Here is a 14618-nt window from a genome sequence, read left to right on the forward strand (position 1 = left end):
CCTTTGTTCTTGCCGGTTCTTTGGTTGCTTGCAGGAACTCGAACATCGTTGTTCAGGTTGATCGTGCCTACGGCAAGGTCAATAACCATCGGAGATTGGTTTAGCGATTGTCGAGGCGTATCGTCGGGTACGGTATAGCCGGATCGTCAAGGTCAAAATCCATCGAATCGATAATTATCCCCGCTCTCATCGAAAGATCGGGCCGCCATCACATCATTTGATAGTTGACTTCGTCGGTGAGAAATAAACTATTGACGATGGCTTGACACAGAGGGATGGTTGTGCAGCCGTGACGGTTGTACATTGGATGTGGCTGCACGGATCGTGAAGAAGTTGTGGCAATGACACATGAGTGACTTTGATGGTGGTGCTACTTATGCATCTGGTCTCAGCTTCGGGTGAAAAGTCTAGGTCTGACCCAAGGTGGTCATACCAGGCAATGGTGATGTTTTTTTACGTCGTTACCTTATTGAAGGCATTGCTCGAATATGCTCAGACTGCAGGGTGAAAATCTAGATTCGTGCCTTGGTGGTCGGATCTGGTGACAGCGGTGCTTGAGCATCGCTCCCTTCCTAAAGGCGTTGTTGTTGAAGAACCCCGTCGCCTTGTGTGGTGTCATGAGATGGTTGGTGTGGATATGGTCATTGTTGTAGTTTGCCGATCATGGATCTGATCGCTTATTTTTTTTAAATCTCGCCTGCGCATAGCTTTGGTCTTATATGACTCACCCTTTATCGAAAATGAAAAGGCAAAACTATAACTCACTGCATTAACTTTAAAAAAAAGACCCCTCACATGAGTTGTAGAATATAGTGGTGTCCATCTTCTTCGAAGCTTCAGCCCCAGACCAAGATTGTCATCACCTAGTATTGTGCCACTTAGGATGGAAACCTTATCGTGCCACCAAAAGATGCCAGAACAGGAACAAACACAAGTCCGATCGAAGCTATATTACCTCCATATAGGAAGAAACGGAAGTCCGATCGAAGCTATACTGTCTCCCTATACTCCCCAAGATTGTCATCGCTAGGAGGAGAAGCTGAAGGCGGCAAACGATCCCAATACCTTGCCACCCCAAATCATGATCTTCACCAACTTGGATTTAGTTATTGCGCCTACTTTAGGACAAACTCCAATCCTATATTTCTTGCTCTCAGTATGTTGAAAGGTGAGAATGTCTTGTGGTGAGCAGCTCTTGGGCGTTTTTCCACTACCAAAGAGTAGGCAGATTTGGGTGCTTATGGGATATGGTTAGCACGTGCACTTCCGGGTGCTACTTAGAATAGAACGAGATAGTCAGACTATAATGTCAAGAATGTTATAGCACAACAAAAGAAGAATATTATGATTGGCCCACATGGCCCTCGAATGCTTCTCAGACCCCAACCCCAAGGGTAGTGAAAATCCATTAGGGGAAGAGATAGGTTTCTTATCCAAAGATGGTCATAATGAAATTCCTCTAGGGGCCGCGCTTTGGCTAGAAAGGTCCACGGTGGGGGATCAAGACTGGCGGCCAATGAACTATGCCCAAAACCACCGGTGGGCGTCCTAGCTTCAATCCCAATCGTGCAGAGAATATGCCCAAAACAAAGCAGTTGTTCTTGCTCCGCATCCCTTGTCGGAGATCCATCTCCAGCGCGACGACTGACCTGTAGAAGTTGGACGCTCCACCCCATCTCCTCCTCCATTACCTCAACGACAAAGGGCATAGAGAGAATAAGCCTCCATCTTCCCGAGATCCAGCCGCCCCACGAGCTTATTCTGGGAGCTTTCGCCGAATCTGCCGCCTGTAGTTGCCCTTCACCATGTGGGTGACAAGCTTTGGAGGCGGTTGTGGCATCCACCGAATGTTGATCATTAGCTCTTTAGACGCCAAACTCCCTTAAGGAAACCCTAAACCTAAAGCTACTATGTACAGGAGTGCACCAGACTCCACCCCTTATCTTCTCCGACCAGCAACGCCGACAACAAAATCGGGGATTGGGGATTGGGCCGGGCCCAAGCTCATCGTATTTAGGGCTCAAAGGAGGCTTGAGAAGATCGAGAGGAAAACGAGCTCATCATCATCATCATCATCATCTTTCGACAACAAACAAGGACAATATTCCAACAAAGGGCAAGGAGGACAACATATTGCTATTGCTATTGCTATTGCGCAGTTTTCATGGCTACATCCTCCGACGAACAGAACTTCGACCAGCACGCTGCAGCAAACAGGCTAGCAGCACGCACTGAAAATTTGCAAGCATATCTGCAGCAAAGAGGCTAGTAGCAATTCAAACCAGACGGCGGCGCCCCGACGAGGAGAGGAGACGGGGGTGCTGCGGCCGCGCCACCAGGCAGCTGCCACTTTTACCCTGCTAGTCTCTCCACCTAGATGCCGCTGCGGCGGCTGCAAGCCCCTCGCCACGAGCGCGCCGCGGCCACGCTCTCCTCGGCGGCCGCGCACCACCTGTTCGACAGAATCCCTCGCCCAAGCCGCGGCAGGACGCCTCTCTCCTGCCCCCGCGCGGGGCACTCCGTCCCCGCCCTCGTCTCGTCCCCCGCCGCGTTCTCGGCTGCCATCGCGTCGTCCGGCCGGGCCACCCTCCCGGCGCTCCACGCGCTCGCCGTCGCCTCGGGCCTCGACGCCTTCGCCTTCGTGTCCAACTCCCTCGCCGCCCGCTACGCCAAGACCGGCTCCTTCCCCTTGGCCGCCAGGGTGTTCCGCACCGCCCGGGCGAGGGATGTCAGCTCCTACAACACCATGCTCTCCGCGTTGCCGGACCCGGCCGAGGCGCTCGCGTTCGCGTCCTGGATGCTCCGGTCGGGGGACGTGCGGCCCGACGCCATCACTTTCACCGTCGCGCTGTCGCTCGCCGCCGGCCGCGGGGAGGGCGGCCTTGGGATAGCTCGGCAGCTCCACGCGCTGGCGTCGCGGGCCGGGCTCGCCGCCGACGTGTTCGTCGGCAACGCGCTCGTCACGGCCTACTCCCGGGGAGGGCTCCTCGGCGCGGCCAGGAGGGCGTTCGAGGAGATGCCGGCGCGGGACCTGGTCTCCTGGAACGCGATGATCTGCGGGCTCGCGCAGGACGGCGGCTGCCCAGCGGAGGTGGTCCGGCTGTTCCTGCGGATGCTCAGGGACGACGCCGTCCGGCCCGACCGGATATCCGTGTGCAGCGTGATCCCGGCGTGTGGCGACGAGGGGAAGCTCGAGCTTGGCCGGCAAGTCCACGGCCTCGGGGTGAAGCTGGGCGTCGACGGCCACGTCTCCATCGGCAACGTGCTCGTCGCCATGTACTACAAGTGCGGCGCTCCAACCTGCGGCCGGAAGCTCTTGCAGTCCATGGGCGAGCGCGACGTGATCTCGTGGACCACAATCATTTCAATGGACGAGGACGAGGACGCCATCGCGATGTTCAATGGCATGCGGCGAGACGGCGTGTCGCCGAACGAGGTCACCTTCGTGGCGCTCATGTCGGCGCTGCCGGCAGGGTGCCCGGCGAGGGACGGGCAGATGATCCACGCGGTGTGCCTCAAGACCGGCGTCTCCGACAAGGCCGCCGCGTCCAACAGCCTCATCACCATGTACGCGAAGCTGCGGCGCATGGACGATGCGCGGACGGTGTTCGACCTCATGCCTCGCCGGGAGACCATCGCTTGGAATGCCCTGATCTCAGGCTACGCGCAGAACGAGCGGTGCAGCGACGCTCTGGAGGCCTTCTCGTGGATGGTCAAGTGCTTGAGACCCGACGAGACCACGTTCGCAAGCGTCATCAGCGCGGTCACCGGCGTCGAGACGGTCTCCATGGCCTACGGCGAGGCGTACCACTGCCAGGCAATGAAGCTTGGGCTCGGCGCCAGCGAGTATGTCTCCGGCACCCTCATCGACATGTACGCGAAGCGCGGCAGCCTGGAGGAGTCCGGGAAGGTGTTCGACGGGACGGCGCACCGCAGCCTCATCGCCTGGACGGCGATGATCGCCGCAAACGCGAAGCACGGGAGCTACGACGCCGTCATGGGTCTATTCGACGACATGGTGCGCTCCGGCGTGGACCCGGACGGCGTTGTGCTCCTCTCGGTCCTCACGGCTTGCCGCTACAAAGGGGAGGTCGGCACCGGCAAGGAGATATTCGACTCGATGGCCGCCGAGCACTGCGTCGAGCCCTGGCCGGAGCACTACGCGTGCGTCGTCGACATGCTAGGCCGAGCGGGGAGGCTAGAGGAGGCCGAGGAGCTCATGATGCAGATGCCGTCCGGACCGAGCATCTCGGCTCTGCAGAGCTTGCTGGGAGCCTGCCGGATCCATGGCAACGCTGACATGGCCGAGAGGGTCGCTGACGTGCTGACAGAGTCAGAGCCAGCGGAGTCCGGCGCCTACGTGCTGCTGTCCAACATCTACGCCGAGAAGGGGGATTGGGGAGGCGTGGCAAAGGTGAGAAGGCAGATGAGGGAGAGGGGCGTGAGGAAGGAGATCGGGTTCAGCTGGGTGGACTTCGGCGCCGGCACCGGCGAGTCCACACATCTGCACAAGTTCTCGTCCGACGACACGACGCATCCACGGACGGAAGAGATATACAGGGTGGCCGAGGGGTTAGGCTGGGAGATGAAACTTTTGAAGGACCATTTGCGCATGGAAACAGAAAGCGTTTCTTGATGTTTCAAACTCTTTTAACTTCGAAATTGTTTGACCATCAAAAAGGAAACCACACAGTGAGAAAAGGCAGCAACTCGCATCGCTTTACTCAAACTGGGTGGTGCTACAAAGTACAGAACAGAGAAGGTTTATCTTGCATTCTGCAAAACGTTGTTGGTCAATATTAATTCTACACTACCTTAACATAAGCAACCAAATGTGAAACTGGCAAGATTTGCGAGAACAACGATGACTAAAACTTGGCCGGAGTCCAAGCCTTTTAGAGTTATACATGTACAGACAGTCTGGTATCGATAACGAAAAAACGGGTTAGCCTATTGTACATGAAAAATAATTTGTACAATGCTCATACACAACAGGTGATGGTCCAAGCGGTTACTTCTTTGAAACCTGAAAGAGAAGGCACCGTCATTGTATCAGTGTCGGTACTTCAACAAGAGCCACAGAACTGGACTCTCAAAAAGAACATGGAACAGGTACCTTCTTATTTTTCAGCTTACATAAATATGAAGTAATGACTTTTAGGATATCCTTTAAGTACAAACATGATAAACGACACCAATACATTTAACTATCACATTACATATAAGAAACAAGAGATTGGCTGAGAGCTAGGTGACAGCCTTGTGAAAATTAGGCAACAAGGCGGTGTATGCAGTATGCATATATATAGTACTCCCTCCGTCCCAAAATAAGTGTCTCGGCCTTAGTACAACTTTTCACTAAAATTAGTACAAAGTTAAGACACTTATTTTGGGACGGAAGGAGTATGATACTATGATTCAATGACACGGAGCAAGCATTCCAAAAAAAGGTGCAATGGATTGTTCTAATATTATCTCAGTGGCATGAGTCACTTCAAATTGTTTCATAGGCCGCATGGTGACATGGGGTCCTTATGTCAATATAACATGACAAGATAGTAATTTCCTTCCACACTTCCCTCAGGCGCAAGCAAACTTGGATGTCAACAGAACAATTGATGAACTAAATACTACTAGTAAGCTTACCTGCTTGAACTTTCTCCAGAAGACATGCCACTATATAAAGACCGGAAAAGAAACGCCCACTAGCTGTTTTCTCAGTTAGCAAGATTAATTGACATTGATGTCCTCTCCCCTGCTCAAGAATTGAGATAACATAAACATTAGAATATAACAACAGGGTATTGAACTTCAGTTATGATAAACTGAAACGTACCATCAAAACTGTTAAGTGGCCAACACTGTCATCTTGTAACAGCTCAAAGGAAAACCAACAGATACTCTTCAACCATAATTCAGCTCAGTGGGGACCACATAATTTACAGCATGTAGGCGATTCCGGGTAATATTGTGCATTTGCCTATTAAGCGCAATCTGAGAGTTACCACCCAAAATGTCCAAAGTATCACAAGTGTCGAGCAATGAAATCCATCATCGGCTGCCTTACTTGCTAGACTGTTCAGTGTTCACATCATCCAAGTAGATGCTAGCAACTGTATGAGAATGGAACGCCACTAAAGAAACAAAATAAGTAGAATCTCAAAACACTTCCTGTACAAACCAGCACGCCTAAACGATAAGACCTATGTGTTCTGCGCTATTGAACTTTTCCACTAAATAATACCAGCACGTTGGGGACAGTGAAATGGTATAACCGTATAAGTATCACACATCCAACAGCACCTACTCAAAGGATGTCATGTTCTTGTGTTCTGGGATCTCAGCAGCTGATAGACTCCATTGAAATCCGCACAAGTCTGAGTAGATCATTCACGCTTCTGAAGTTAAAATCCAGAACTGTTTTTACTGAAGAAAGACCATCCACTCCCTTTTCATGGTTGCCAGCAGCAGAAGCAATTGCCATCTGTGATTTCCGAGTTGCCTCAAAGGCAGAATTGACATCATTTGTCTAAGAAAAATAACAACATAACATCAGATCCAAAATCCTGTTAATGAACCATAATGCAGGCACTGAAAGTAGAACTGTGTTAATTCAAAAGGTATATGGTTTGGGGGGTTTTCTAGAAAAAAAATAGTTATTTGGTTTCACGAGTGGAATAGCCTTAGGGTCAGTTGGTTTATCACCATACAATTCCACCAATGTTTATACAAGGAATAAGGCTGGACCAAGAAAATCGTGGGATTTCCGCGGTCTTATTTCTTTCACACTTGCTCGAGCCAGATGATGAAAAATTCTCATGTCCCCCATCCAATGTCGGTGCAGCCTATCTGAGAACAAGACAATTCCTCACAAACAAGTTATTGGCATTCTTCCCAGGACACAGTTAATATTTCACCATTAAGCAGACCAAATTGCTTATGATTGCCAACATCTATCCAGTTTGCTATTTTATGGAATTAATTCCAAAATTATATGTTCCAGTGCTCAAAATCTCGACCACTAAAATAGTTAAATTTCTAGGAAATTTCTTTATACAACTCAACTACAAGTATATCTGATACTGGAAGTTCAACCGGTTTCAATTCATATATGTATCCAATTAATACACCATCATACCAACCACAAGGATCAGAACTATCGTCTTTGCCACTACCATGCAGGATTGCAGCTACCATCACAAGCACACGTTAGCACACAATAATGAACTTTTTCTTTGTTCTTATTACATTGTCACAAGATTATGAACTGCAGTATGATACCATTAAATTATCAATATAAATGAGAACTTTATTTAACTGCTACAAATCATTAAATTATCAATATAAATGAGAACTCTATTGAACTGCTAATCAGGATATTCAAGAACTTACGTAAGCTAGTAACCTTGTCAGGTGTGGTTGATTGCGAACGGCCAGTAATAAATGGTTCCCAGCAACTTGGGGTGAATTAGCATCCTTGTTTGAAGGGGCCATCTTAGATAATCCATTGTTATTTAAGTTATCAATGTCTGATGCTGAAGATGATGGTGATTCGCCTACAAAAGTAACAATGTTTGAGATTCCACAACGCAAGGTACATTTAATACACATAAACTTAAATTTCACCAGTCAGACTCAACTACCTGGTGTAGTCTGTACAACTGCCTGCAACACCTGCCGGTCCTTACTTGCAATAGGGTATTTGTAGTATGCAGCCTTGAGATAAGCTACTTCAACACATTTATATGCTAAAGCAGCAGCCGCCATCTTCTTGCACCTTTCATATTCATGACCAACAAAGCTGGACAATAAAATGAATACAAATTAATTATACTGACCAAACTTGAACACTCTTCACCTGGAAAACATGAATGCTGCTACAAAAAACAGTAACTTCTGACTACAATTTGATAGCCCAAACAGTAATACTTCTGTAGAAGCAATTTGGCCTAGATCCAGCTCGCTAACATTTAGTAATATCACATCACCCTTGTAGTATATATATATATATAACTTACATGAACTGTAATGTGAAAACCATCAGGCTAATCAACTATAATGTGAAAAGCATCAGGCTAACCAAATGATGATAGCACCCATCCAATTCGCGCCATGCCGAAGAAACACTTCCAGGCACTACTTCCCAATTTACAACTAGGTGAGCTATGTTCCCGTGCGTTTATTCGCAGAAATGAAATAGCCCGCAAGTAGACAATATATCATCTATATTTGTGTAGCTTACTTGCAGAGTTTTGCAGTATCAGAATACATGCTCTGAGCTGCATCGCCTTGTTTCAGACCATCAATACCAGGAGGTTCCAGAAGTGATGCTACATGCAGAAATTTTAAGGCTGCCTCAAAATAGAGCCTTGTGCTTTCAAGTTCTTTTCCTTCTTTCTGCAGAGAAATTTGGTAAGCATCTTACAAAACAAAAGTAAGCATATTCATACAAGAGCAAAGGTGAACAACCTTCAAACGGTTAGCCTTGTGCTTTAAATCTCGAGCTTCTTTGAGAGCATATGCAGTTGAATTACCATCTTTCCCATCTGTAGGATTCGACGTTCCCTGTTTGGCAACACGCTGTTGCCCTCCATTTTCATCACTGCTTCGCCTTGACTGTGGTGTCAATTTTGACGCATTAGATTTTACTGGAGTAGAGTGGGTTTCTTTCAGAGGTGAAGGGGCAATTTGGGCTTTGGGCTTCTCCATATCTTGCTTGTTACTCTTGGGATAAGATTTATCTTTTCCAGATGGCACCTCTGGTTTAGGATTTCCATCCAGAGCACAATGAGTTAATCCATTTCTATCTTGGATAGGAGCTGCAGTTTTCTTACTTTCACTCGCAATCAAATCTCCTTTCGAGCCCGAAGCTGCAGTCCTAGGTTGCACTAAAGAGCCATCAGTGCGCAAGTTATTTTTATCACCAGAATGCAGGTGGTTATAACCCCTCGCTGTGCTGGAGCCATTCACAGTGGAGTCCTTTCTCCCAGATGCATGCTGCTGATCATCATCCAAACCCTTTCTCAATGAAAACCTTTCAGATGCATGACCTTGAGTTGACTGAACTAATTCATCATCTTTGTCAGAATTTCCTTGTGAAGAGCCATGTAAGACAGGTTCACTTGCAAGCAAGCTCTCCTTGGACTTCTTAGCCTGCCGAACATTGTCTACTATATCAACTTCAGTATTTAGATACTTTACTGAGCTAGGCATGGTGCCTGGGTTAGCATTCATAGGCCCATCTTTCTCCACTATTCTGTTCTGGGAGAACTTATCAATGTTAGAGTTCCTCGGTGGTGATGAGGAAACTGATTCAATCGGTGAAGTCTTTGCAACTTGGGAGTTATTTTTCTTTTTCTGAGAGCCTGAAGCTTTTGAAGAACTTGAAGCTATGGCTGTGGTCGGAACATCACTAGAAGCGGCTCCAGCTAAGTCCAAAGCATGTTCAGAAGATCGCTTATCTAATACTTCGGATGGACCTCTTTTACCAGCAAAGTGTGTGCTATCCTCCACGAGTTCATTGTTTACATGACCACCATAATAAGAAGAAATCTGATTAGAGTGCAGACCTTTTCCTAATTTAGAATCCGTCGTGGAATACAGTTCTTCAGACTTTATTGGCTTGGACTTTGTTTCCTTTAAGTTTTGATCCTTATGGGTTTCCTTGGCAGCAGAGCTGTGATTCACTGTGGTTCCTCTGCTCACCTGAGCTATTGAACTATGCTGACTCTCCTCCCATTCCTTCACTATCCTCTTCTTGCTAGAAACGTCTGATCTTTGTACATCTGAGGTTTGGTATTGTTCCTTGTTCCTATCTTCAGGAAGAGCTATATCGTCATCCTTGTCTCTCTTGGACTTCTCCAAACGATCAGACCTCGCAACACTTTTTTGCTTCAATGAAGAAATATCACCCTTCTCACCCAAACTCTTTGCCTTTGCAAGAAAAGCCTTGGCCTCATCAGGAACGTCTCCACTAGCTAAATCACATTCAGGGTTCCGGTCTCTGCTAGAACGATGCCGCTCCTCCTTTTTAACTTTCTTAGAAGCTTTGTATTCACCATAATCCATCTCTCTCTTGCCTTTTCCTTTTGAATGCTTCTTGGATCTTTCCACAAGATCTCCTGTATTGCCACCAAATAAATGTAAATACAAAATACAGTGAAAGCACACATGAAGGCAGTGTATCAAATAGAGGAAGAACAATAACAGAACCTCCATCAGAATAGCTGCCACGATTCTTGCTCTTGGACTTCTTCTTTTCAGTGGAAACGTCAACTGATTTGCTCACAGAATCTCTCTCAGAAGGATAGTGGTTAGTATCAGCAGTACTTCTAACTCTAGGAGGGGGTTGGGTGATCGTTGAATAAGCTGAAGCTTGTGTTGGGTGAGAACTGTCAACCAAAGCACTTCCATCACCTGGAAAACTCTTCCTTTTCCTACTCTGTTCAGCATGTCCATTTATACTGAACGTGTTGGCTGTTGCCAGTCCAGAAGAAGCAGCATGAGGATGACCAACTGAAGGAATACCATTGGCAGGGGGTGGAATGACATATAGTGCATTCAGAGCATTTGTAGTCTCCTCCTCACCAACATCGCACCTATTCATCCCAGGTCTGCAAAAATTCCAAATTCTAGCTATTCAGAAAGGAATAAAGAGTGTTCATCAACTAATGAACATGGAAAAAATTATGGAGCTATAAGATATCACCTCCCTGAGAAAAACAGCATAACCTACAACCTAACAATTTCGGTGTAAAGCAGAAACCCGCAATAAGATCTATCCAAATTTTAATCCACTTGCTTGATATAAGTGTAGTACTTACAAAGCAGACAATCAAATAGCTCCCGATAATAAGGTGCTGCTGGTTACATGCTATCTACAGATAAGACTCATGGAGAGAAGAATTAAGGCGGCAAAAAAGCAGGAGGTATACAATTGTAGAAGAACTATAACTTACAGCCACAGTTGCATGCTACATTTCCATTCCTTTGGAAGAGTATCAGGATCCGACTCATATGGTAGGAGACGCCATTTCTGACATATATCACATTGTACCCAATGTTCCTCTATCACGACAGGTGCTTGAAGTGCGGGAGCTGCATTTGCAGTTGATACAGAAGATGGAGGTACATGCATCTTCTGCTCCTCAGAAGCTGTATGTCTGTCATGCTTTGCACTAGAAGAAATCTCCCTCTTTGATGCCCCAGCCAAATCAGAATCCCTTTTGATCCAATATTTTTCCTTTGGCTGCAACTCTCCCAATCCAACTCCATTCTCCAATATATCCTGCTCCCTGGATCCATGGGATCCGTCAGGCAAACTGTCCCTGACATCTCTATGTGGTTTTGCTTTGGGTTTCTTCCCGGAGTGGCTAGATTTGGAGTGAGAATCGTTTTTCCTCTCTTTAACTCCACCAGAAGAACGAGCACCCTTGTCAACATCCAGAAGATCAGAAGATGTTGGAGCATTCTTCTTTTGTTCCCTGTGAATTCTTTTGGCATCACTCTTGGTGTTATTTTTCACATTTGTATCATAAAGTGAAGCCTCTTTGCTAGTAACCTTCTCCATGCTTCTGCAAACAGCAGGAGCTTTTTCATCTATAACTGCGTTTTCTTCAAAGTTAACGACAGAAGCATTGCTTTTACTCTCAGGCTTTATTTTTCTTTCATGTTTCCTATCCAACAGAAAATCTGTGTCACTGGTTGTATTCATCTCTTCTAAAGTCAACGCTGTCTTTTCTGTCACAGGTTTCAGCTCCCTCTTTGCTGCTGAAAGTTCCAATTCTGAGCTGCCAAAACCACCACTTGCTAAACAGTCGGTAGTCTCCTCTTTGCCAGTTTCAGCTTTGATTGTCTTGCTGTTGCTGTTTACAGCCCATTCTTTCAATCGATCATCTTTGTTTCTTTCCAAAGATTTTCCTGTTGCTTCTTCTTCAAATTGACAATTGCTGTTTGCATCCATGCCTCTGGGACTAGACGGTATGCTGAGAGCTTCTGATGCAATCTTCTGGCCAGCAAGTGTTTCTACATCGATCTCATTTTTCATAAATGCACTGACATCGTTTCTGTTATTTGACCTCTTCACATCTGTGGGTTTCTTTTTCTTACCATCAGACTTCATTTTCTTAACCACATGCCCTTCATATGCTTCCTGTGCATTTTCTATCTCCAAGCTTGTTTCCCATTTCTTCAATGAAGGAACAACCTTCTTTGTCAGTTGCAACAAACTGCCATGAAGAGGGGATAACAAGTACCCTCCAGGAACTGAAAAGCATGTCATGATCTGTGCGATCATGTTTAAAGAATGGAAGTGATTATGTGCCCTTTGAACCATTCATAATAAAATACAAGTACACAATGCTAATACAGTGATCATGTAGACTTTACCTGAAGAATGGTCCGGGGAGATTCAAGTTGCACATTGCTAAATTCCGGGGAGAGGCCCCCGTGGCCATCAGGGCTTTCCTCCACGGATGAAGGTGAAGAAATGTCAAGGCCCAAACCACTGTAAATAGCTGCATTATTTCTTGCCAAGACATTGTCGGAACCAACTTTTATCCGTACTTTAAATCTATTCTGGTCGCTAGACTTAGATGGGCCATTTGAAGGATCATGGGTGCCAGAGCCCCTTTTAGACGCTGTGCTTTCGCATCTTTCCTTTTTAATTGAATCACCAGAAAAAGGAGCCACCGAACCATTATTCTGGGAAACAGATGGAACGGCCATAGCCGGAGGGTTCTGAGACACATCCTACATTACAAACCATTAGATCAGACTCAAAAGAAGTAAACCATCAAATCATCAATGCCATATGAATTAATGTACATGACAATGCTGATCCAGAAACCAGACAGTACAGCCAAAGACAACTTAAGCACCTCAGTAGACTGGTGATAAGGAGATCTTGAGCTAGCATTTGCCACCTTAGGTGGCGTTCTAGTGTGGGGCAGAAGGGGGGAACGCTGGTAGGTTGGCAAAAATGAGCCATATCCACCAAATTTTGATCCTGTCAAAGATTAGTGTCACGTTTAATGTTTCTATAGAATGAAGCCAAATCAAACTAACTGCAGCCACAGAAAAACATTTCCTCACCTAGATTCTCTGCAGAAACGCCTCCTTCAAAGTCCTTTTGAAAATGGCCTAGTACATTTTGTAGTTTTTCATCCTACAACAAGACGAACAGACATTAGAAAAAACATGATCACAACAATATGATTGTAGGTACAGTACACCTAAAGTTGCTAGTGACTATCCCATTTGTGTATTACAATTGCTAGTGACTACTAAATTCATGTTGACATTTTTTCATACAAACAATGAACTACATGAGAGCTATAGACACTTTTCAAAATTTGACTATATGAAGCATGAAGCCATCATTAACCTTGTCTTCGGAACATAGACACTTTCTTAGTGGATGTCATAACAATGAACCCATTAATACCAAAAGGCTGAGAAGAAGCAAGTCAATAATAACACGAATTTGGCGATGTCAAAACTAATGACACGGATTTAGCTTAGAGGGTCAGGGGTTGATCCATGTCACAGATTTTTCTTTGCACAATTATGAAGTTACCGTCTGGTCTCAATTAGAGACTGGGACTGGCCAAATCCAAATTACCTCTAGTAAACGAAAAACCAACACCCCATCAGACTGAGATTAGCTTCTTTAGTTCCATATATAACAGCACGCGTCACAGAAGTGCTTACTTATTTAGCATCGTCATCATCATGACCAAAGCGACAAACAACGTAAAATGTAATTGATCAATCAATGCGACCGCTTCTAGTAGCGCATGAACTACAGCGACAGATCTCGCAAACTTTAATTGATCCACCAATGCGACCACTTCTAGTAGCGCATGAACTACAGCGACAAATCTGGCAAACTTTAATTGATCCACCAACGGAGCCGGCCGGCGGCAACGGCTAGACCGGCACCATTCACGCCTGCAAAGCGGGAGAATCGAACAAACGCGTGCGCGCGCGCATCCGTTACCTAGGCAGATCAAGCTCATTTCGTTGCACCAGAAAAGCAGGTGCGTTAAATACATCTACTGGTAGTCATGTAGTACCGAAATGGGCAGGGAAGCTGCAGTGATGAAGCAAGCAAACGAGAGGTGCGGGAGGGCTGGGGGAGGGAGGGCCACTCACAATATAAGCGAGGGTGACGTCGGGGTCGTCGAAGGGGGGCATGTCGTCGCCGTAGGCCTCCCCCTCCTCCAGCTCGGCGTGGTCCGCCATGCCGGCGGCGCCGCCAGCATCCTCCTGCCGCCTCCGCACGGACAGCATCCACCCACCCCACCTACACAGGCCCGGTCAACCGCCCCGCTCGGGCCCACCTCCCACAGCTCCGCCCGCCCGCCCGCCTCGCTCGCCCCACGAATCGCAAGCTCGAATCCCGCCCGCGAGCTCCCCGATCGGGCGAATCCCCCCGAATCGCAGCCCCGCCGCCGCCGCCGCGGCCGGAGCGGCCCGAATCGGCTGCCTCCGACGCCCTCCGGATTTGGGGATCGCGAGATTCGAGCCCTTCGCCCCCCGCACACACGCACCTTCTCTCCTCTCCTCTCCTCTCCTCTCCCCTCGGTCCGCCTCTCGCTGTCCGCCTCGTCGCCTCG

General features: G+C 47.2%; 2 protein-coding genes across 2 annotated transcripts; one reads left to right on the forward strand and one right to left on the reverse strand.

Moving 5' to 3' along the window:
• Nucleotides 1-2377: 2377 nt before the first annotated feature.
• On the forward strand, nucleotides 2378-4641 carry LOC119360621 (pentatricopeptide repeat-containing protein At4g32430, mitochondrial). Its single transcript, XM_037626173.1, has one exon. The coding sequence runs from the start codon at nucleotides 2378-2380 to the stop codon at nucleotides 4634-4636; it is 2259 nt and encodes a 752-aa protein (XP_037482070.1). The 3' UTR covers nucleotides 4637-4641.
• Nucleotides 4642-4849: 208 nt separating this feature from the next.
• On the reverse strand, nucleotides 4850-14341 carry LOC119362513 (cysteine-tryptophan domain-containing zinc finger protein 7-like). Its single transcript, XM_037627749.1, has 13 exons — nucleotides 14155-14341; nucleotides 13093-13165; nucleotides 12879-13006; nucleotides 12388-12750; nucleotides 10959-12283; nucleotides 10213-10613; nucleotides 8470-10121; nucleotides 8243-8397; nucleotides 7644-7801; nucleotides 7393-7556; nucleotides 5837-6529; nucleotides 5647-5755; nucleotides 4850-5026 (listed from the first exon to the last, which is right to left on the reverse strand). The coding sequence occupies exons 1-11, from the start codon at nucleotides 14290-14292 to the stop codon at nucleotides 6341-6343; spliced, it is 4746 nt and encodes a 1581-aa protein (XP_037483646.1). The 5' UTR covers nucleotides 14293-14341; the 3' UTR covers nucleotides 4850-5026; nucleotides 5647-5755; nucleotides 5837-6340.
• Nucleotides 14342-14618: the final 277 nt, after the last annotated feature.

Source organism: Triticum dicoccoides, chromosome 2B (genome assembly GCF_002162155.2).
Source record: "Triticum dicoccoides isolate Atlit2015 ecotype Zavitan chromosome 2B, WEW_v2.0, whole genome shotgun sequence".
NCBI classification, from domain to species: domain Eukaryota; kingdom Viridiplantae; phylum Streptophyta; class Magnoliopsida; order Poales; family Poaceae; genus Triticum; species Triticum dicoccoides.